Genomic DNA, 22,093 nt, shown 5'->3' with positions numbered 1-22,093 from the left:
CGATCTGGGTATTTATTGACTTCATCCTCCCTGGTGTATAATCCACTGTAACCCTTTGCTGGATGAATCCGCAGACCTTCATAGCTAATAATACACTGTGCCCCTGTGTCGCGGCTTTTCCCAGGTGTTTTCACATTACAGCTCGGAGATAATTACGTCCCTCTTATGTGCATTGCTGGCTGCCGGCCCAGTAAACATTCATGTCATATTATCTACAATTTTTACAAGGCCTTATTCCATGGTAACTCCTGTCCATGAAAGATTGAATGTATCTCTGATGAGAACATTGGGCTAAAGGGGACGTTCCGAGCCAAGATGGCGTTCAACTCCAATGAATGAGATTTTTAACCAGGCTAGTAGGATTTACATTGAAGCAAACATCACTTACATAAACTGGAGACCATTGCATAGTCATAGCCCAGGTGACTCCAAGGCGGACCACCATCTCTGTGCTTAGCTTTCAGTGTAAAATGAAAGGCAGTTTGCATTGAAACTGGTACATCCTTTTATTTACAAAATGAGTTAGTATAACCCTTCCATCCTGTCTCTCCATTTAAATGATGTAGGTACAGATTGTACTTCCTTCCTGTCTCACCCTATTAATAAGGTAAGTAAAGATAGTTCTGCCTCTTTGTATCTCTCTGTAAATTATGTAGGTACAGATAGTACTGCCTCCCTGTCTCTCCCTCTAAATTATGTAGGCACAGATAGTACTACCTCCATGTATTTCCCTTTAAATGATGTAGGTACAGATAGTACTGCCTCCATGTATCTCCCTCTAAATTATGTAGGCACAGATAGTACTACCTCCATGTATTTCCCTTTAAATTATGTAAGCACAGATAGTACTACCTCCATGTATCTCTCTTTAAATGATGTAGGTACAGATAGCACTGCCTCCATGTATCTCTTCATTTAAATGATGTAGGTACAGATAGTACCTCCTCTATATATCTCCCTGTAAATGATGTAAGTGCCGGTTGTACTATCTCCATGTAGCTCTCTGTAAATAATGTAGGTACAGATAGTACTGCCTCCATGTATCTCCATTTAAATGATGTAGGTACAGATATTACTGCCTCCCTGTCTCTCCCTTACAATGATGTAGGTACAGATAGTACTGTCTCCCTGTCTCTCCCTGTAAATGATGTAGGCACAGATAGTACTGCCTCCATGTTTCTCCCTTTAAATGATGTAGGTGCCGATAGTACTACCTCCCTGTCTCTCCCTTTAAATGATGTAGGTGCATATAGTACTGTCTCCCTGTCTCTCCCTGTAAATGACGTAGGCACAGAGAGTACTACCTCCATGTATCTTCCTTTAAATGATGTAGGTACAGATAGTACTGCCTCCATGCAGGGCCGGTGCAAGGATTTTTGCCAACACAAGCGAAGTTACATTTTGACGCCCCCCCCCCCCCCTCGCAGCTCACCAGGCCCTGGTCCCGTCTGCAGCAGCTGGCTTCTCCTCTGTGTGGTCCTGGTATCTTCTCTCTGCTTCAGACAATCGCTGGTTTGAGGACCGTATTTTTCACCCTATGATATGCACCGGCCAATAAGGCGCACCTAGGTTTTAGAGGAGGATAATAAGAAAAAAATATTTTCCATTACACCTCAGGTCAGACCAGCAATCAGACCCCCAATGTTAATCAGACCTCAGCTCACAGCCCCAATCAGACCCCCAATGTTAATCAGACCTTTAGATTAGACCCCCATGTCAGACATCAGCCCCCATCCATCATCCCCCCATGTAAGCCATCATGCCCCCCATGTAAGCCATCATGCCCCCCATGTCACATTTTTCCGCCCTCCCCCAGGGTGCGCCCTAAGGCAGCTGCTTGGTCTGCCTTATGGTAGCACCGGCCCTGCCTCCATGTATCTCCCTGTAAATGATGTAGGTGCAGATAGTACTACCTCCATGTAGGTCTCTGTAAATTATGTAGGTACAGATAGTACTGCCTCCTTGTATATCCCTTTAAATGATGTAGGTACAGATAGTACTGCCTCCTTCTATCTCACTGTAAATCCTGAAACACACTGCTAGACGCTGTAATTGTGTTCCATGGAAATATGCTAACTGTAATGTAAAGCTGTGAATTCCTATGAACAGGCTGGTAACCAATACTTCACATCAGTCACCACTAGATGGTGCTGGTACGTTCCCCTATAAAAGGGGCAGGCTAGACACAGGAAGAGAGGAAGTGTGTAGAAAGAGTGAGGAGAGAGTCAGTTCAAGTGAGGAGAGTCAGAGGGAAGTCCACCATGCAGCTAACACTTTAGCCCCCTTGGTAGCGGCCAGGCTGAGGGAGGTTGGAGGAGGAATCATCAGAAGCTACCCAGCACAGAGTATACTGTGGTATAGAGCAATGTCATGGAACCATGAACCAGACGTACAACAAGAGATAAGTGGAAATAAGAAGGCTTTATTGAAAATCAAGCTGTAAGCAAAAGTCCAAACGGATGGCTAAACCGAAGCAGGGTCTTGCGTAGACAGAGGTCAGGAACCAGGAGGGTAGTCAGACGAAGCCTGGATCAGGAACCAGCAGGGTAGTCAGACGAAGCCAGGATCAGGAACCAACGGGGTAGTCAGACGAAGCCTGGATCAGGAACCAGCAGGGTAGTCAGACGAAGCCAGGATCAGGAACCAACGGGGTAGTCAGACGAGGCCAGGATCAGGAACCAGAAGCAGCAGCAGTCTTAGAAGCATGTGAACACAGGAGGACCAAGCAAGGAACTGAAGCCACAGACCTCCTATATATATGAGCTAGGCATCCAGCTCCTCCCAGTGGGAAGGAGAAGCCACAGGGTGGGAGGCTACAAGAAACCCAGAAACCAAGATGGCCGCCAGCACATGTCAAATGAAGGAGAACAGTAAGAGGGTAAGACCATGACAGTACCTCCCCCTCAAGGGCACCTCCTCCGCGGAGTAAGGAACGGTTTCTGAGGGAAGCGTGCGTGGAAGGCTCGGAGCAAAGCAGGAGCATGGACATCTGCGGAGGGAACCCAGGAACGCTCCTCTGGACCATAACCACGCCAATGGACCAAAAACTGCAACCGACCGCGGACCAGGCGTGAGTCCAGGATATTGCTCACCTCATATTCCTCACGATTGCCCACTTGGACCGGACGGGGCCGAGGAACCGAGAAAGTGAAACGATTACACACCAATGGCTTCAACAGGGAGACATGAAACACGTTGGAGATCCGCATGCCAGGAGGAAGCGCAAGGGCATAGGCTACCGGGTTTACCCTGCGAAGCACTCGGAAGGGACCAACAAAGCGAGGCGCCAGCTTGGGAGTGGGCACTCGAAGGTTGAGGTTGCGGGTGGACAACCATACACGGTCTCCGACCTGGTAGGAAGGAGCAGGCGCTCGTCTGCGATCAGCCTGGAGTCTCTGGCGCTGCGCAGAGACCTCAAGGGACCTCTGGATCTGTACCCAAGAAGCACGTAGGACGGAAAGGTGATCCTCCACAGCCGGAATATCCTGGGGAGAGAATACCTCCGGTAACACGGCAGGTTGGAACCCATAATTGGCCATGAAGGGAGACGTCCCAGAGGAAGAGTTCACCGCCGTGTTCCTGGCAAACTCAGCCCAAGGCAGGAGGTCAACCCAATTGTCTTGGTGATCGGAGACATAGCAACGAAGGAATTGCTCCAAGGCCTGATTGGATCGTTCTGCGGCCCCATTGGACTGAGGGTGGTAGGCCGAGGAGAAAGAGAGATGAATCCCCAACTGGGAGCAAAAGGCGCGCCAGAACCTGGACACAAACTGACTCCCCCGATCCGACACAATCTCCTTGGGCAAACCGTGCAACCGGAAGACCTCCCTGGCGAAAATCGTGGCCAACTCTTGTGCAGAGGGTAACTTCTTGAGAGGAACACAGTGGCACATTTTGGAAAACCGATCCACAATCATGAGAATGACCGTATGGCCTCGGGATGCAGGGAGATCCACAATGAAATCCATCCCCAGGTGTGACCATGGGCGCTCCCCGGTGGCTATGGGTTGCAAAAGGCCCAACGGAAGGTGCCGAGGGGACTTACTCTGGGCACAAACGGAGCATGCCGCTACATATGCGGCGATGTCGGAACGTAGAGAAGGCCACCAGAACAGACGTGAAACAGCCCAGGACAGCTGATTCTTTCCAGGATGCCCCGCGGCCTTGGAGTTATGGTAGGTTCGCAACAACCGCGTGCGCAACTCCTCAGGCACAAAACACCTGCCGTTGGGTCTCCCAGAGGGAGCACCAGATTGAGCCGCCAAAATCTGCTCACCCAGGGGAGAGGTCAGGCTGGTGCGAATGGCGGCCAGGATCTGATTCGGAGGTATGACCGAAGTCGGAATCGACTCCTCCCCGGACAGCTCGGAGTACTGCCGTGATAAGGCATCCGCTCTGATGTTCTTGGAACCGGGTAGGTTGGAGACCACGTAATTAAAACGTGACAAGAACAGAGCCCATCTGGCCTGACGTGGTGTCAATCTCTTGGCCTCAGAAAGGTAGGTCAGATTCTTGTGGTCCGTCAGGATGAGAACCGGAACCACCGAACCCTCGAGCAAGTGCCTCCATTCTTTAAGGGCCTGCACGATGGCCAATAACTCCCTGTCACCAATCTGATAGTTGCACTCCGCGGAAGACAGTTTCCGGGAGTAAAACCCACAAGGAAGCAGAGGACCCTCTGGTGTTCTACGCTGAGACAGAAGGGCGCCTACTCCCGTCTCAGACGCGTCCACCTCGAGGACAAAGGGCAACCCAGGGTTGGGATGCGACAGAATCGGAGCCAACACAAAGGCGGACTTTAGAGCCTCAAAAGCTCGGATGGCCTCGAGCGGCCAGACCTGGAAATTACTGCCCTTCCTGGTCAGATCCGTGAGAGGCTTGGCTAGCATGGAAAAGTCCCTGATGAACTTCCGATAATAATTGGCGAAGCCCAAAAGCGCTGCAGGGCACGGAGACCACTGGGCTGGGGCCACTGTAAGACAGCCGAAACCTTCTCAGGATCCATGGAGAACCCCTCAGCGGAAATGATGTAACCTAAGAAGGTTACCTGGGATCGGTGAAATTCGCATTTCTCAAGCTTACCGAACAGCCTGTTCTCTCGTAACAGTTGCAACACTCGTCTGACATCCATAATGTGGGCCTCCATGGATTCAGAATATACCAAGATGTCATCCAAATAGACCACCACACACTGCTGCAACAGGTCACGGAAAACATCGTTGATGAATTCCTGGAAGACTGCGGGCGCATTGCACAACCCAAAGGGCATAACCAAGGATTCATAATGACCGGTCCTGGTGTTAAACGCGGTCTTCCACTCATCGCCCGCCTTGATCCTTACCAGGTTATATGCCGCCCTCAGGTCGAGTTTGGTAAAGACCGTGGCCCCTTTGAGGCGATCGAACAGCTCGGAAATCAAGGGTATCGGGTAAGCGTTCTTGATCGTGATGCGATTGAGACCCCTGTAATCGATGCAAGGCCTCAACTCACCGCCCTTCTTTTTCACAAAGAAAAATCCAGCCCCTGCCGGGGACGAGGATTTGCGAATGTGTCCGCGTGAAAGCGCCTCCCTCACGTACTCCTCCATGGCCTCATTCTCCGCTACCGACAGTGGATAGACTTTGCCACGAGGAGGAACGGCACCAGATTGTAACTCTATGGCACAATCGTATGGACGGTGCGGAGGTAGGGCAACCGCGCGCACCTTATCGAATACATCCCGGTACTCTTCGTATTCAGGAGGCAACAGAGAGTCCGAGGAAGTACACAGCAACTTGACAGGCCCATGGATGCAACTAGCCCCACACTGCGGTGACCACGAGAGGATCTCGGCCGATCTCCAATCGAAAGTCGGATTATGCTTCTGGAGCCAGGGGTACCCCAAGACCACCGAGTAGTGTGGAGACGAAATCACCTGGAGACAGACCGACTCTCTGTGAACGGCACCAATGGCTATCCCCACTGGAAGGGTATCATGAGTCACGTGTGGCGGCAGAAGGGGTCTGCCGTCTATCGCCTCAAGAGCCAGTGGGGAACCTCGAGGCTGCAGAGGAATGGAATTGGCGGCAGCGAACACACTATCAATGAACAAACCACCAGCACCAGAGTCCACCAACGCCTGGGTCGTCACCGAGCCCCCGACCCAGGAGAGGACAACAGTGATCAGTGGTTTGTCAACACGGGAAACCGGGGACGAGGAGACTCCACCCAAGATCTGCCCCCGACAGGATCTCAGGTGCGAGCGTTTCCCGGACGGTTCGGACATGCCAACCGAAAATGCCCACCGAGACCACAGTACATGCATCGGCCCTCGCGTCTCCGGAGTACCCTCTCCCCCTCGGACAGGCGAGCAAACCCCAGCTGCATGGGTTCACCCCCAGACAAGTCATCCCCAGGAGGCGTGGGAGGAGAGGGAGGCACGGGTGGGACAGCAAACGTAGGCGCCAATCTGTTAGAAGACCTCCGCAGGCTCTCCTTAAAGGAAGGTCTCTCCCTGAGTCTGGTGACAATCAAAATCAGGAAAGAAATAAGAGACTCGAGCTCCACTGGTAGGTCCTTAGCTGCAACCTCATCCTTCAAGGCATCCGAGAGACCATGAGAGAAAGCAGCGACCAGAGCCTCATTATTCCAGCCCACCTCTGCTGCCAGGGTACGAAACTCAATGGCGTATTCAGCTACGGATCGTGAACCCTGTCTGATGGACATAAGGAGCTTCGCAGCAGAGGCAGCACGAGCCGGCACATCGAATACCTTCCGAAGAGAAGCAACAAAACCGGAAAACTCGGCAACCACCAGATTGTTGTTCTCCCATAAAGGGCTGGCCCAGGCCAAGGCCTTGTCCGAGAGCAGCGAGATCAAGAAGCCCACCTTTGATCTCTCAGTAGGAAAGGCATGTGGCAGCAACTCGAAATAAATGCCCACCTGGTTAAGGAAACTTTGGCACTGAGTTGGCTCTCCCCCAAAGCGCTGTGGAAGGGGGGCAGAACCGGTCATACCCCGAGACACCGCAGGCGCAGCAACAGGTGTCGGGGTAGACTCTGGCGCAACAACCGGAGCGGCAGTGGGAGCGGGCCCAGGAGCGACAACCGACCCATCGGCAACGGAAGCGAAATGAGCCGTGCGTTCAAGCAGGGTTTGCAACGCCACAGCGAACCGACCCAACAGGTGATCCTGCTGATCAAGTCTGGCAACCAGCGTAGGTAGCGAGGATGGCCCTGTACCGTCAGAATTCATGGCTTGGTCCTAATGTCATGGAACCATGAACCAGACGTACAACAAGAGATAAGTGGAAATGAGAAGGCTTTATTGAAAATCAAGCTGTAAGCAAAAGTCCAAACGGATGGCTGAACCGAAGCAGGGTCTTGCGTAGACAGAGGTCAGGAACCAGGAGGGTAGTCAGACGAAGCCTGGATCAGGAACCAGCAGGGTAGTCAGACGAAGCCAGGATCAGGAACCAACGGGGTAGTCAGACGAGGCCAGGATCAGGAACCAGAAGCAGCAGTCTTAGAAGCATGTGAACACAGGAGGACCAAGCAAGGAACTGAAGCCACAGACCTCCTATATATATGAGCTAGGCATCCAGCTCCTCCCAGTGGGAAGGAGAAGCCGCAGGGTGGGAGGCTACAAGAAACCCAGAAACCAAGATGGCCGCCAGCACATGTCAAACGAAGGAGAACAGTAAGAGGGTAAGACCATGACAAGCAAGCAGCCTTCTTTGGCTTATGGACTCTATAGGACCTAGTGATCGGGAGAAACCTCCATTACCTGGATACACTATTACAACTAAGCGCAAAGTTGTGTTTTACCCCATTCCTCTATGGACTGTGTGGATCCGTTTCTATTAGCAACCAATACAAAGAATAGAGCAGAAGACGCATGCCTGCTGTCCTGTAGGTTGCAGAAAGGAAGAAAGACATTGAGAACCAGATTATATTATATCCAGTGCCTGGCTGTGAGGAAGTGGACCAGTTACCTAATAAGCACAGATAGAGGACACTTATAGCAGCAAAGGAGATATATTAGTGTCATCGAACATTGGAGCCTGTAGTACCTCAACTGGTGGGATTGTTAGTGGCTCTGATGAGATGTTGTATCACTGTGTACTCCCTCAGGCCATTGCTTTCTGGGGATCGGTGCAGTGGAAAGGTGGTTTGAAGAATCAGGCCAGAAGTAGAAGAATACAAGCTTCTCTTTACGAAGTGCAAAATAGAAGTTGTGCTACACCCAGCAGTGGTTGTATACAGTTCAAGTTCTCTCCCCAGATGATAAGGTATGGTGGCTTGCAAAGTAGCTGATACTGACTCCTCTGGTATGCTATCTTGGTGATGTCTTTCCCCTGAACTTCTGGCTAATAGCCGTAATCTGGCAGTTGTGGCTGTAGGTGTCCACTTGGTGGAAATATAGGCTTTTATGAGTTGGCCTAGCCTGGATGTGATCTAGGTGATAGATGTCTAAACTGTAGTCCCACACCTGCAGTAGGGTCTGGATAGCTATGGTTGCTGGTCACTCTTATGACTGTAAATAAGGTAGCTTCGGAGATATCTGTAGTTCTGTATCCTTGCAGTCTCTCTCAGTCTCTCTGGAGTAGTGGTCTCACAGACAAGCTGGGTCTTGGGTTCCTATGGCCCATGCTAGGACATGATCTCTCATTCCTCACTACCTAGACTAGCACTGTCCTTCCTTCCTTGAAAATAAGTAGGACCAGCCCACTCCTACCAAGGGGGGAGGAATGGGATGGTAAGCCCCATCCCTATTGCCAACCATACCTCACCTGCTGGTGTACATTGCAAACATGACATACAGTAACATTACAAACATTACATAGCAAACCAAAGTTTGCAGATACCCCCAGGTCTGGGGTACTGCAGATGTAGACACAGATAGTGCCACATCAAGCAAAAAGTGCAAGGGGTGAGGGTGGGAGGTCCTGTGCACAGTGCAGATGTGGCACCCCTATATCCCCCCAGGGTTTCCTGACCGGTGTAAGGTGGGGTGACCTTGGAGTTGGGGTTTGTGTTGGAGTGCATGGCAGGGATCCGAAGAGGTAGCCAAAACACAAATGATTAGGCTGACTTGGTGAAACAAGTAACCAGTTTGCATATAAACATACTTGTAGAAATAAGCACAGTTCTTGTTAACTGTTTCAATAAATTCCTGCCAGAACAATAAAGGGTTAACTCAACATCAAGATGTACTCTAAACATACAGTACAGACCAAAAGTTTGGACACACCTTCTCATTCAAAGAGTTTTCTTTATTTTCATGACTATGAAGAATTGTAGATTCACACTGAAGGCATCAAAACTATGAATTAACACATGTGGAATTATAGACATAACAAAAAAGTGTGAAACAACTGAAAATATGTCATATTCTAGGTTCTTTAAAGTAGCCACCTTTTGCTTTGATTACTGCTTTGCACACTCTTGGCATTCTCTTGATGAGCTTCAAGAGGTAGTCACCTGAAATGGTCTTCCAACAGTCTTGAAGGAGTTCCCAGAGATGCTTAGCACTTGTTGGCCCTTTTGCCTTCACTCTGCGGTCCAGCTCACCCCAAACCATTTCGATTGGGTTCAGGTCCGGTGACTGTGGAGGCCAGGTCATCTGGCGCAGCACCCCATCACTCTCCTTCATGGTCAAATAGCCCTTACACAGCCTAGAGGTGTGTTTGGGGTCATTGTCCTGTTGAAAAATAAATGATGGTCCAACTAAACGCAAACCGGATGGAATAGCATGCCGCTGCAAGATGCTGTGGTAGCCATGCTGGTTCAGTATGCCTTCAATTGTGAATAAATCCCCAACAGTGTCACCAGCAGAGCACCCCCACACCATCACACCTCCTCCTCCATGCTTCACAGTGGAAACCAGTCATGTAGAGTCCATCCGTTCACCTTTTCTGCGTCGCACAAAGACACGGTGGTTGGCACCAAAGATCTAAAATTTGGACTCATCAGACCAAAGCACAGATTTCCACTGGTCTAATGTCCATTCCTTGTGTTCTTTAGCCCAAACAAGTCTCTTCTGCTTGTTGCCTGTCCTTAGCAGTGGTTTCCTAGCAGATATTCTACCATGAAGGCCTGATTCACACAGTCTCCTCTTAACAGTTGTTCTAGAGATGTGTCTGCTGCTAGAACTCTGTGTGGCATTGACCTGGTCTCTAATCTGAGCTGCTGTTAACCTGCGATTTCTGAGGCTGGTCACTCGGATGAACTTATCCTCCGCAGCAGAGGTGACTCTTGGTCTTCCTTTCCTGGGGCGGTCCGCATGTGAGCCAGGTTCTTTGTAGCGCTTGATGGTTGTGACTGCACTTGGGGACACTTTCAAAGTTTTCCCAATTTTTCGGACTGACTGACCTTCATTTCTTAAAGTAATGATGGCCACTCGTTTTTCTTTACTTAGCTGCTTTTTTCTTGCCATAATACAAATTCTAACAGTCTATTCAGTAGGACTATCAGCTGTGTATCCACCTGACTTCTCCACAACGCAACTGATGGTTCCAACCCCATTTATAAGGCAAGAAATCCCACTTATTAAACCTGACAGGGCACACCTGTGAAGTGAAAACCATTTCAGGTGACTACCTCTTGAAGCTCATGAAGAGAATGCCAAGAGTGTGCAAAGCAGTAATCAAAGCAAAAGGTGGCTACTTTGAAGAACCTAGAATATGACATATTTTCAGTTGTTTCACACTTTTTTGTTATGTATATAATTCCACATGTGTTAATTTATAGTTTTGATGCCTTCAGTGTGAATCTACAATTTTCATAGTCATGAAAAAAAAGAAAACTCTTTGAATGAGAAGGTGCGTCCAAACTTTTGGTCTGTACTGTATATGGTGGTGCAATATTCTCCCAAGGTCAATATTCTCCAAGAATGTGCTTCTACAATACCCACTGAGGAATTCAAACCATTAGCAGACTTGTACTCTGTCTCTCTCTTATATGACTAGGGGACCTTAGGCCTTTACACCTAGTCAAAATGCTGCAAAGTCTGTAAGCCAGTATGTACTGTACCCCAGTACAACAGGGGGTGTCTGCAATTGGTTTGTACTGTTTGTAATGTTAATGGAATGCACATTGAACTCAGTATGTTTCAGCATGAGAAATGCTGGCCCAGCCCTCTCTGGATATTAGGGTAGGGGCTGGCCCCTCCCCCTGATTCTAGAAGATTCCAGTTAGAGTTGTTGTGAGAAGGATGGAGGTAGGGGGCAGACATATTGTGCTCCTCTCCCCCAGACCCCAGCTTCAAGCCCTGGAGCTACATCACCAAGAGCTCCAGAAGATGAAAGAGAGGAAGTTTTAAAGGAGGATTTGCATGGCCACAGGCTCCGAATCAGCAAGGTAATCCAGCTTAATGATTTCCAGATCCTGCTGCAAAGGGATAGCATGTTAAGACACCCTACGTACCCCCAGATTTGTGGACACTACAGCCACGGTTGCCAGATTGTAACTGCTATTTAGAGATTCCAGACACAGAGACTTTAGCCAATGGAGTAATTAGAGGGCTACTGCCCAAACTACATGCTCAGCTTGTGCTTGGACATCTGGGAGGAATTTGCACTGTATAACTGCTGGATGTACTACAACTCCAATTGTGCACACAGTAAGACAGACTTTTGTTGTGTGGCCCTCAGAAAACCATTTGTGACCAGCAATTACCTGATGTGCAAGCTGAACTCCAACATGGCCAAGTTGCCATGTTTCTGCACTTTCTTCTAAATTAAATTTTTATGGGCTCTGATCCAGACGGTGTGGTGGCCAGGCATGCAAAAGTACCACAGTTTTTTTTTTTTATGTGACTCTCATAGGTCCACAAATGAGGCACACTTCCATACCTTCGCCTAAATTTAATTTTTATGGGCGGAGTGGTGAGAATGTTGGCCAGGCAAGCAAAAGTACCACTCTTCTAAAAAAAAAAGTAGCAGAAGACGCAGAAGCCCATTCCGTTCACTAGTTGGAACAGTTCTTTCAACTGCCATGCCACCTGCCAAAACTTGTCTCCTCAATGTGGAAATGTGGTGCACTTCCGCGCCTTCACAAAAATGTAATTCTGCTGTATGATATTTGTATTTCTGGCCAACTGTCCATTTTTTAAATAAAACATTTTTTTTTCATTTTCTCGTCCTCTGAATGACTGTTGCCTTTCCCTTGTTCATACCGTGTTCCCTGACTCATAGACTTCTGGGCAGCAAAAGTGGAACAGTAGCCCAAACTGTCCCAGTGTGTATCTGAAAAGAATAAATCAAGGCAACTGGACTTACTGTAGATTTCTTGAAAACGTTTCACTCGTTCTTCCAATGAGCTTTCTCAATTCTGAGTGACTGTACAAGAATTCTCTGGGAATAAATATGTAACTGAATCAACATCTGGTAATTATACCCAGCATGGAGTCAAAGGTCATTATACCCAGCATGGGGTCAAAGGTGTTGATTCCATTATCCTAATTGGAGTCAGTAAGTGATAATGACCTCCCAGAAAAAGGTGTCAAGACAGCATTGTATGTGGCAGACAATAGATGTCTAACCCCCCCCACCTCTATTCAAGCTTGGCTTCTCCATTTTTACGTAGATGGCCTCCTTCACACCTCGTTTGTACCAATCGGCCTCCTTATCCAAAACACGTACTTGACTGTCTTCAAAGGTGTGACCTGTTCCTTTTAGATGTAAGTACACGGCTGAATCTTGACCAGAGGTTTTGGCTCTTCTATGCTGAGCCATACGCTGATGTAGTTGTTGTTTTGTTTCGCCGATATACAGTTCTGAGCATTCCTCATTGCACTGGACTGCGTACACAATGTTGTCCATCTTGTTTTTAGGCGTTGGGTCTTTGGGGTGAACCAGTTGTTGCCTCAGTGTGTTACTGGGTTTAAAGCAGACAGGGATGTGATGTTTATTAAAAATCCTTTTGAGTTTCTCAGACACCCCAGCTACATATGGGATAACCATATTCTTGCGCCTGTCATGCTTCTCGCCCTCACTGGTAGTCTTGGTGCTCTTTCTTCTCCTTCCTTCTGTTTTGACAAAGGCCCAATCTGGATACCCACAAGTTTTAAGTGCCCCTCTGAGGTGTTTGAATTCCTTCGCCTGGGCCTCTGTGCTGGTGGGGATTTTCTCTGCCCGGTGGTGTAGTCTGGATGACTCCCAGTTTGTGGTCTAGAGGATGGTGGGAATCAAACAGCAGGTACTGGTCTGTGTGTGTTGGTTTTCGATAGACCTCTATTCCCAGCTTCCTTCCCTCTTCCACTGTTATAAGACAGTCCAGAAACGCCAGTTTGTTCTGCATATCTTCCCGCGTGAAATTGATGTTATGTTATCCACTTAGTTGATGTGGTCGGTGAAATCCTGTAACTCTTGTTTATGAATTTTAACCCAAGTGTCATCCACATATCTGAACCAATGACTCTGTGTAATTCCCATGAAAGTGGTCAGGGCTTTCCTTTCTACTTCCTCCATATACAGGTTTGCTACAATAGGTGAGACTCGCGATCCCATTGTACAGTCACTCAGAATTGAGAAAGCTCATTGGAAGAACGAGTGAAACGTTTTCAAGAAATCTACAGTACGTCCAGTTGCCTTGATTTATTCCTTACAGATATACCATGACCTGGATAAATGAGAACCTTCACAGACATAATGTCCCAGTCTGCTCACTCTGTTCTCTCTTGCTTAGTCTCCAGTGTCATCTCAGAGAGGATTTTTAGCACCACAGACTAACGTGTCCTCTGCCAGTGTCCAAAATATACGTTTTGCCAAAATGAATCAGGATTCCAGGAGGATTTTCACACTCTTCTGGCTGAGGCCGATGAATAGATGTGGCCTTGCTGATGGTACCCCCTCTTGCCACTGTTGCTGTCAGCCTTTCTACCTTCATGTTGCCTGCCTAGTATCATGTCCTTTGCTGCTTTCATGCCACTGCCGCTGTCTGCCTTAGCTGAAAATACTAAATCAAACACAATGCAACAGCACTCTGCAAAGAATATATGAACTATGAAATAATATATATTGTGGGGATTCGCTCTGGTAGTTGGGATAAGCGGGTGCAGTACAGAGGCAAAGTGTCCGTGTTTATTCACACATAAGGTCAAACAAAAAACACTCTTTGCAAGGTTGGTGTTTGTTCACATTAAGTAGAAAGTTCATGCACAACAAAAAAACTTCACCTTGTCTGCGGTTCTGCCTCCAGCAGTCAAATTTCAGGCTTTAGGTGGCCTGCTCTCCCAATACACAGGTCTCAGCATTTCAGCCCTGCACAGGGCTCAGTTCCCACACCAGCGATTGCCAGAACCCCTCTGTCAGAGAAAGGTAATCACTCCCAGCTGACACTGCTGGCTGGGTTTTTTATAGGCCAGTCAAGACCCGACCTGGAACGTGGGGAGTAGTCACCCACCCATCACTTTGACTACTCCCAGTAAGAGCCGTCCCGGATCAGCTATACAGCCATACTAAAATAGCAAAGTGTCAATCCGCATTAGCTGTTGCTGACACCTGAAAATACCGGCTGTTACCTCACCGAGGCAGGAACCTCGTGACACATACCTTCTGTCAACGACGGACCCTTGTGCCTTCCTACATACCTCCCACTTTGTTAAACCCTGGGAGGGTGAACACTTGCCAGACAGTGTACCTGGGACAGGGCATCCACGTTTCCCTGTAAGCGGCCTACCCTGTGTTCCACTGAGAACTTGAAGTTCTGTAATGACAAGAACCATCTGGTGACCCGAGCATTCCTCTCTTTGGCCTGGCTCATCCACTTGGGAGGGGAGTGGTCGGTCACCAGATGGAACTTTCTCCCCAACAGATTATAGCGGAGAGACTCGAGTGCCCATTTGATGGCCAGGCACTCTCTCTCCACTATACTGTATCTAGTCTCGGCTGGGGTGAGTTTGCGACTCAGGACAACAACGGGATGTTCCTCCCCATTGATTTCCTGAGAGAGTACAGCTCCGAGGCCTACTTCAGAGGCATCGTTCTGTACCACAAACTCCCTCTTGAAATCGGGCGTAATCAAAACCGGTGACCCGCACAGGACCGACTTCAACGCGGAAAAAGCCTCTACCGCCTGGTCATTCCAGTGGACCATCACGGACTTCCGTCCCTTCAAGAGCCCTGTCAACGGAGCTGCTAAAGTGACAAAATGGAGAATGAACCTCATATAATAGCCCACCATTCACAGGAACGACTTTACTTGCCTAGTGGTGACAGGTCGGGGCCAATTCCAAATCGCCTCTATTTTATTCACTTGAGGTTTGATAACTCCATGTCCAATGATGTACCCTAGGTACTCTGTCTCCTCTAACCCTATCGCACATTTCTTTGGGTTAGATGTGAGTCCAGCCTTCCTAAGGGAGTCCACTACAGCCTGCACTTTGGGTAGATGACTTTCCCAGTCGGTACTGTGGATGACGATATCGTCCAGGTAAACCGACGCGTACCGACGATGTGGATGAAGTACAATGTCCATGAGTCATTGGAACGTAGCGGGGGCACCATGCAGACCAAAGGGTAACACTTTATACTGATACAGCCCCTCAGGGGTGACAAAGGCAGTTTTCTCTTTGGCAGCCTCCGTTAATGAAACCTGCCAGTAGCCCTTTATGAGATACAAAACAGAAAAATATCAGGCTTGTCCTAACCTCTTGATAAGCTCATATACCCTGGACATGGGATACGCATCGAACTTGGAGATTTCGTTTAGTTTGTGAAAATCATTACAGAACCGTAATGTCCTGTCCGGCTTGGGTATTAAGACTATCGGACTGGCCCATTCCCTTTTGGACTCCTCAATGACGTCTAGTTGCAGCATTAGCTGCACTTCCTCCTCGATGGCTTGTCGCCCAGCCTCAGTTACCCTCAGTTACCCGGCATCCGTGTTCCGACTAATGAACTCCCTGGCATCCTGAGCCTGTTTAGAGGAGAGGCTGTCAGCAATTTTTACTGTGGCAACTGCTTCTCTTTCATCATACTGAGGAGCCTGAACCTTTTCTCCTACAAAACCTGGCCGCAGGCTGTCTTCAGTAGAGGCCACCAGACCCAAAGTCATAGGATTGGGTTTCTCTGGATGAGCCAGATGGAACCTCTTCACCAGTCTGGCAGCATGTAACTTACTCATCGGCACCCAAGACCTATCTTCTGGCCTGAAACACTTCCAATGCACCAGACACTGGAAAGAATTCCGGACCTTTCTAATATCAATAATCCTTGAGACCTCAAATTCCATTTGTCCAGCAACCTCCACTGGAGGCAGAGGTTCCTCTGAAGGAACGACAGGTGACACATACTTCTTTAGTAAAGATTTGTGAAACACATTGTGGATGCGAAAGGAATCAGGTAGTTTTAGTTTAAATGATACAGGGTTAATAACCTTAATAATCTCATAAGGACCAATAAATTGTGGAGAAAACTTATTAGATGGTACTTTAAGAGACAGATTTTTGGTAGATAGCCATACCTTCGCACTCACCACAAAATCCACCCCATGAGAGCGTCTATTATCAGCCTTGATTTTCTGAACCTCCTGGGCTTTCTTCAGGTTCAACTGAACCTAGGCCCAGACTGTGCACAGTTCTCTAACCAATTTATCTGCTTCTGGAACTTGTGAAGAAGACGGCGACAATGAATTAAATCGTGGATGGAACCCAAGATTACAGAAGAATGGCGACACTCATGTGGATGAGTTCACCCGGTTATTGATAGCAAACTCAGTCAAGGGTAGATGTCACACCCACAACAGTTGATTATCAGAAACATAACATCTCAAGAACTGTTCCAATGACTGGTTCAATCGTTCGGTTTGACTGTTAGTTCCAGGATGAAAGGCGGAAGAAAAGGACAAAGAAATATCACATTTATGACAGAAGGCTCTCCAGAACCTAGAAACAAATTGAACGCCTCTATCCGAGACAACATTCTCTGGAAGCCAAAGTTTAGCATTAGGGAGTTTTGCCAGTGGAACAAAATGCACCATTTTACTAAATCTATCGACCACTACCCATACCATTACTAAATCTATTGACCACTACCCATACCACGACTTACTCTTGGAGACTGGCAAGTCGGTGATAAAATCCATGGAAATATGTGACCACGGTCTACTGGGAATGGGCAGTGGTCATAACTCACCAGCCAGGTGAGTTCTGGGAGTTTTGGCTCTGGCACATACCTCACATGAAGACACATACGAGTTCACATCTCTAGATAACGTGGGCCACCAGTAGGACCTGGAGATGAGTTCCTTGGTGGCTTAAACACTGGGGTGTCCACATAAGACAGAATTATGACACTCGCCCAAAAGCCGGAGACGTAAGTAAACTGGAACAAACAATTTATCATGGGAAGACTGTACCGGAGCTAGATGTTGTGCTGCCTCAATTTCAGTGGTAAGATCGGAGGACATTGAGGCCACAATGATACCAGCGGGCAAAATAGATTCAGGAGGACTGTCTGGCGGTTGAAAGGCATGAAAACTTCGGGACAAGGCATCGGCTTTTACATTTTAACTTCCTGGCCTGAAAGTAATAAAAAAGTTAAAACGCGTAAAGAATAACACCCAACTAGCTTGTCTAGGATTCAAACATTTTGCGGATTCCAGAAACAATAGATTTTTATGATTAGTAAGAACAGTGATGCAATGCTGAGCCCCCTCCAAAAAATGTCGCCATTCCTCAAAAGCCCATTCAATAGCGAACAGTTCTCGGTTCCCAATTATGTAATTTCTCCCAGTGGGGGAGAACTTCCAGGAGTAAGATTAGATGATCCCTGAGAGAGAACTGCTCCTACTACGTCCTCAGATGCATCGACCTCGACAATAAACAGCTTTTCTTGATCCGGTTGAATCAGGAACGGGCGTTACCGAAACACCTCTTGAGGGTTTCGAAGGCTTTGATGGCCTCATATGTCCAATTATGAAGATCCACCACCTTCCTGGTTAGGTCAGTCAGAGGTTTTGCGATTACAAAAACTTTTTAAATAAATTTTCGATAATAATTAGCAAACCCCAGAAAGCGTTGAAACGCCTTAAGGGAAGAAGGTCTCACCCACTCTTGAATAGCTTGTACTTTCCCCGGATCCATCTTAAAAGATTGAGGGGTAAGTATATAACCTAAAAACAAAATCTCTTGTAGCCCAAAAATACACTTTTCTTTCTTGGCAAATAAGTGATTTTCCCTAAGAACTTCCAGCACTTGCCTAGTATGGATGACATGGGATTCCTAACTAGGTGAAAAGATCAGGATGTCATCCAAGTAAACTATCATAAATTTGCCAATAAAGTTCCTGAAAATGTCATTAACGAAGTTCTGAAATACCGCCGACACATTATAGAGACGAAACGGCATGACCAAATATTCAAAGTGACCCTCAGGAGTGTTAAAAGCTGTCTTCCACTCGTCTCCCTCCCTAATACGAATTAAATTGTAGGCTCCTTTTAATTCAAGCTTAGAAAACCAACAGGCCTCAAGCACCTGATTGAACAGGTCTGGAATCAGTGGTAGGGATTACTGATTTTTTTTATAGTGATTTTGTTTAATTCCCTATAATGGTTACAGGGTCTCAAACCTCCATCCTTTTTCTCCACAAAAAAGAACCCAGCCCCCATAGGTGAAATAGAGGGTCTGATATGACCTTTTAATAAACTTTCTTTGAGATACTCCTTCATAGAAATTCGCTCATACCGGATAAATTATAAATACGGCCCTTTGGAAACTTAGATCCTGCAACGAGATTAATAGCACAATCATATGGTCTGTGGGGTGGCAGCTTCTCAACATCAGATGAGGAAAAAATATCAATAAAGTCACTCATGTGCAGAGGGAGGTTTTTAGATTCAATTGTGATTCCAGCCTGGACAATCGGTAAACAATAGGAAAAACATTTAGGACCCAACTTCTCAACTTTGCCAGTAGCCCAATTAATGACAGGGTTATGAAGTTGAAGCCATGGCATGCCCAAAACCACTTCTACAGGTGAGTTCTCTAATACAAGAAAAGAACAAATTTCGGTTTGACAAACCCCCACAGTCATGGTAACCTCAGGAGTACAAAATTTGACTGTCCCACCCACCAAAGGAGTAGAGTCAATGGCAACTATGTGGATGGGGTTAGGAAGAGCCAACATGGGTATTCCAATAGAAAGAATAGATTTATAATCTACAAAACTAGAGGCGGAACCCGAGTCAATAAAGGCCTTCCCAGTACCCTTACGGAAACCAAAATAAATCATCACTGGTACTAATAGTTTTTTCTTTACCACCTCTGGAAGTACCTTATCCTTGGAAACATCCGGTTTAGGTGACCTTCCGGAAGAAGGGACCATGGGGCAATGTCGTACCCAATGGCCGAAGTCTCCACAATAGAAACATGTACCGCGCTGGCAACGTTGGTCTCTCCTCATCATGCCAAGTTGCATGGGCTCATCCAAAAGAGTTTCCGCCTGGACCCCCACAGGAAAGGAGTCAGGTTTGGGCGTAGCCTGTGGAAAGAACAGATGCTCCCGCTGACGTTCCCTAATGTGTCTGTCCAGTCTCACAGCAAGAGTCATAATTGAAGCTGGCCAGCTAGGACCTGTCCTAGGTTGCTAGTATAGCTTATATGTGGATATCTTGGATGTAATTTAACTGTTATATTTTGTGTTCACAGAAGTAGAAAAAGATAATATGCCTTTAAGATTAATTTTGTAATGTAAGGTAAGCTCAATAACACAGCAGAAACAACAGAAAGCATAGTGTTAATCTGTTGTTGCTGGGCAGAAGTCTAGACCAATCAAAGCCAGCTTCTTACACATCAAGAGTTTTCACCAATCACAGCCAGCCTCACACACAGCCTGTCTGGGAATTCCCCTAGCAGGAATCATTATTCACCAGAGACAGGAGCTGAAGAGACATTCACTCCACTGAGAGCTGTGTTTCTATGGAAGCAGAGAGGCCAAAATGGGTATTTAAAACAGTTATATAATGTTCCTACTGTTAGTATAGTGATTAGAACTGTATACTGAACCAGTTATATGTGTGTTTTCTTACAGTTCCACCAAATTGCAAGCTGCAGTTGCAAACTACAAAGTTCACAATCCAAATTCAAATTCCATATTGCAATCCAAATTGCATACAACCATACCAGATCATACTCAACCAATCTGCAAATAGTTACTGCAAACTGCAAACCCAGTTTAGCCAGTAGAACTGTTAAATCTCAGATATACCTCTCAGTGATAAAGTGCTTAAATAACTTAAAGTGAAAGTACAGATACTGAGGAGAGAAATATATCCACCATTTTATGTTGAATGACGAGATTGAACAGTTGAACCACCATCTTATGCATACCGCCATTTTGTTTTGTTTTCTCAACACGTGTTATGTACATGGACTATCTGCTGCGGAGGCGGCAGTGTTGTATATGAAGAAAAGTTGAAGTTAATAAAGAAGTTATTTGAAGCATTTGGTGTGCTCTTTAAACCTACTGTTTTCAAAGAATGGCGCTAGAGGAATTACAGAGTAATAGACAGTGGATAGAGACACCAGGGCGGTGGGATAGTCCTTTAAATCTCCATGTATGCACACGACCCCGATTTTTCGGACAGTATACTCATCGGGCCGCACCAGGGTAGCTCTTACAAGGGACATCAGACTCCCTGAGTCCAACAAAGCCACTGCCTGAGTGTCTCCCACTTCTACCTGGCACAGGTGGTTATTGTCTATAGTCTCTCGGATACCTGATGCACACAGCTTCCTCGCGTACAACGAGTTGCGGTATCCATAGTCAGTCTCCATGGGTTCGCCCCGATGGGGACAGTCGGCCCTTACGTGGCCAGGCTCCTGACATCGCCAGCATACTATCGGAGTCAGGTCTACGGGGGGTACACCCCGGGCAGGCTTGGTTGGCACAAGTCTCTGGGTCTGGGATGGAGATTGCTGGGGTTTTGCTGCCCCCTCCCAAACGAACCTCCTTTCAAATTCCTGGTAGCCTCATAGCGTTTCACCAGGTCCACCATCTCAAGGGCATTACCAGGAGACACCTGGCCGATCCAGTGCTGGAGGGGGTATGGCAAAGCCCTCCAGAACACATCAGCCAACAGACGGTATAACATAACAGTGGCACTCAGCACGTCAGGTTGCAGCCATTTTTGCAACAGGCGTAATAGGGTATTAACTGGGGCCTCGCGGACTCAGCCGGGTTAAACTCCCACTGATGCACCCACCGGGCCTGGACTAATACATTCACCCCCAGTCTCGCCAGGATCTCACCCTTTACTGTCAGGTAATCAGCCACTTGGTCATCCAGTAAGTCAAAATACACCTGCTGGGGTCCAGATGACAGGAACGGAGTGACGACCTCAGCCCATTGCTCCCGGGGTAGCTTCTCTCTCACGACTACCTTCTCGAAGATCGCCAAATAGGTCTCGATGTCATCTGCGGGGGTCATCTTGGGGATCGCCGCACAGACCGCTTTCCTGGCATCGTGGACGCTCTGGGATGCTCCTGCTGTTTGTAAAGCCATCACATCTTGTAATAGCAGCTGGTTTGTTTTCTGCTGTTGCTTATTGGCCTCCCGCTGTTGCAGTTTTCATTTTGTAGAGGGACACGGGTTGTAATCTCGCTGGTTTAATGTAAGACATACAACTGTGCCCGGAAAACTTAAATATTTTGGCCTTCACGCCAGCCTCACTGCAATTCCCGCATCCTCCACCAATTGTGGGGATTCACTCTGGTAGTTGGGATAAGTGGGTGCAGTACAGAGGCAAAGTACAAGTTCGTAATTCAAATGTCCGTGTTTATTCACACATAAGGTCAAACAAAAAACACTCTTTGCAAGGTTTGTTTACATCAAGTAGAAAGTTCATGCACAACAAAAAATCTTCACCTTCAGCAGTCAAATTGCAGGCTTTAGGTTGCCTGCTCTCCCAATACACAGGTCTCAGCTTTTTAGCCTCTTGAGTTCCCACACCACCGATTGCCTGAGCTCCTCTGTCAGAGAGAGGTAATCACTCCCAGCTGACACTGCTGGATGAGTTTTTTATAGGCCAGTCAAGACCCAGCCTGGAACGTGGGGAGTAGTCACCCACCCATCACTTTGACTACTCCTAGTAAGAGCCGTCCCGGATCAGCT

The 22,093-nt window shown here is 47.5% G+C and overlaps 1 protein-coding gene across 1 annotated transcript in view; it reads right to left on the bottom strand.

Annotated features, from left to right (window-relative positions):
• The window catches only part of LOC122928888 (odorant receptor 131-2-like), a 57,335-nt gene extending 35,926 nt beyond the window's left edge, over positions 1–21,409 (bottom strand). Inside the window, exon 1 of the mRNA XM_044282187.1 lies at positions 21,186–21,409. Within this exon, the coding sequence (XP_044138122.1) occupies positions 21,186–21,409 (224 nt within the window). The remainder of the gene's footprint in view (positions 1–21,185) is intronic.
• Positions 21,410–22,093: the final 684 nt, after the last annotated feature.

The sequence above is a fragment of the Bufo gargarizans genome, chromosome 1, assembly GCF_014858855.1.
Source record: "Bufo gargarizans isolate SCDJY-AF-19 chromosome 1, ASM1485885v1, whole genome shotgun sequence".
In the NCBI taxonomy this organism is placed as follows: domain Eukaryota; kingdom Metazoa; phylum Chordata; class Amphibia; order Anura; family Bufonidae; genus Bufo; species Bufo gargarizans.
This window is presented reverse-complemented; position numbering and strand designations above follow the sequence as displayed.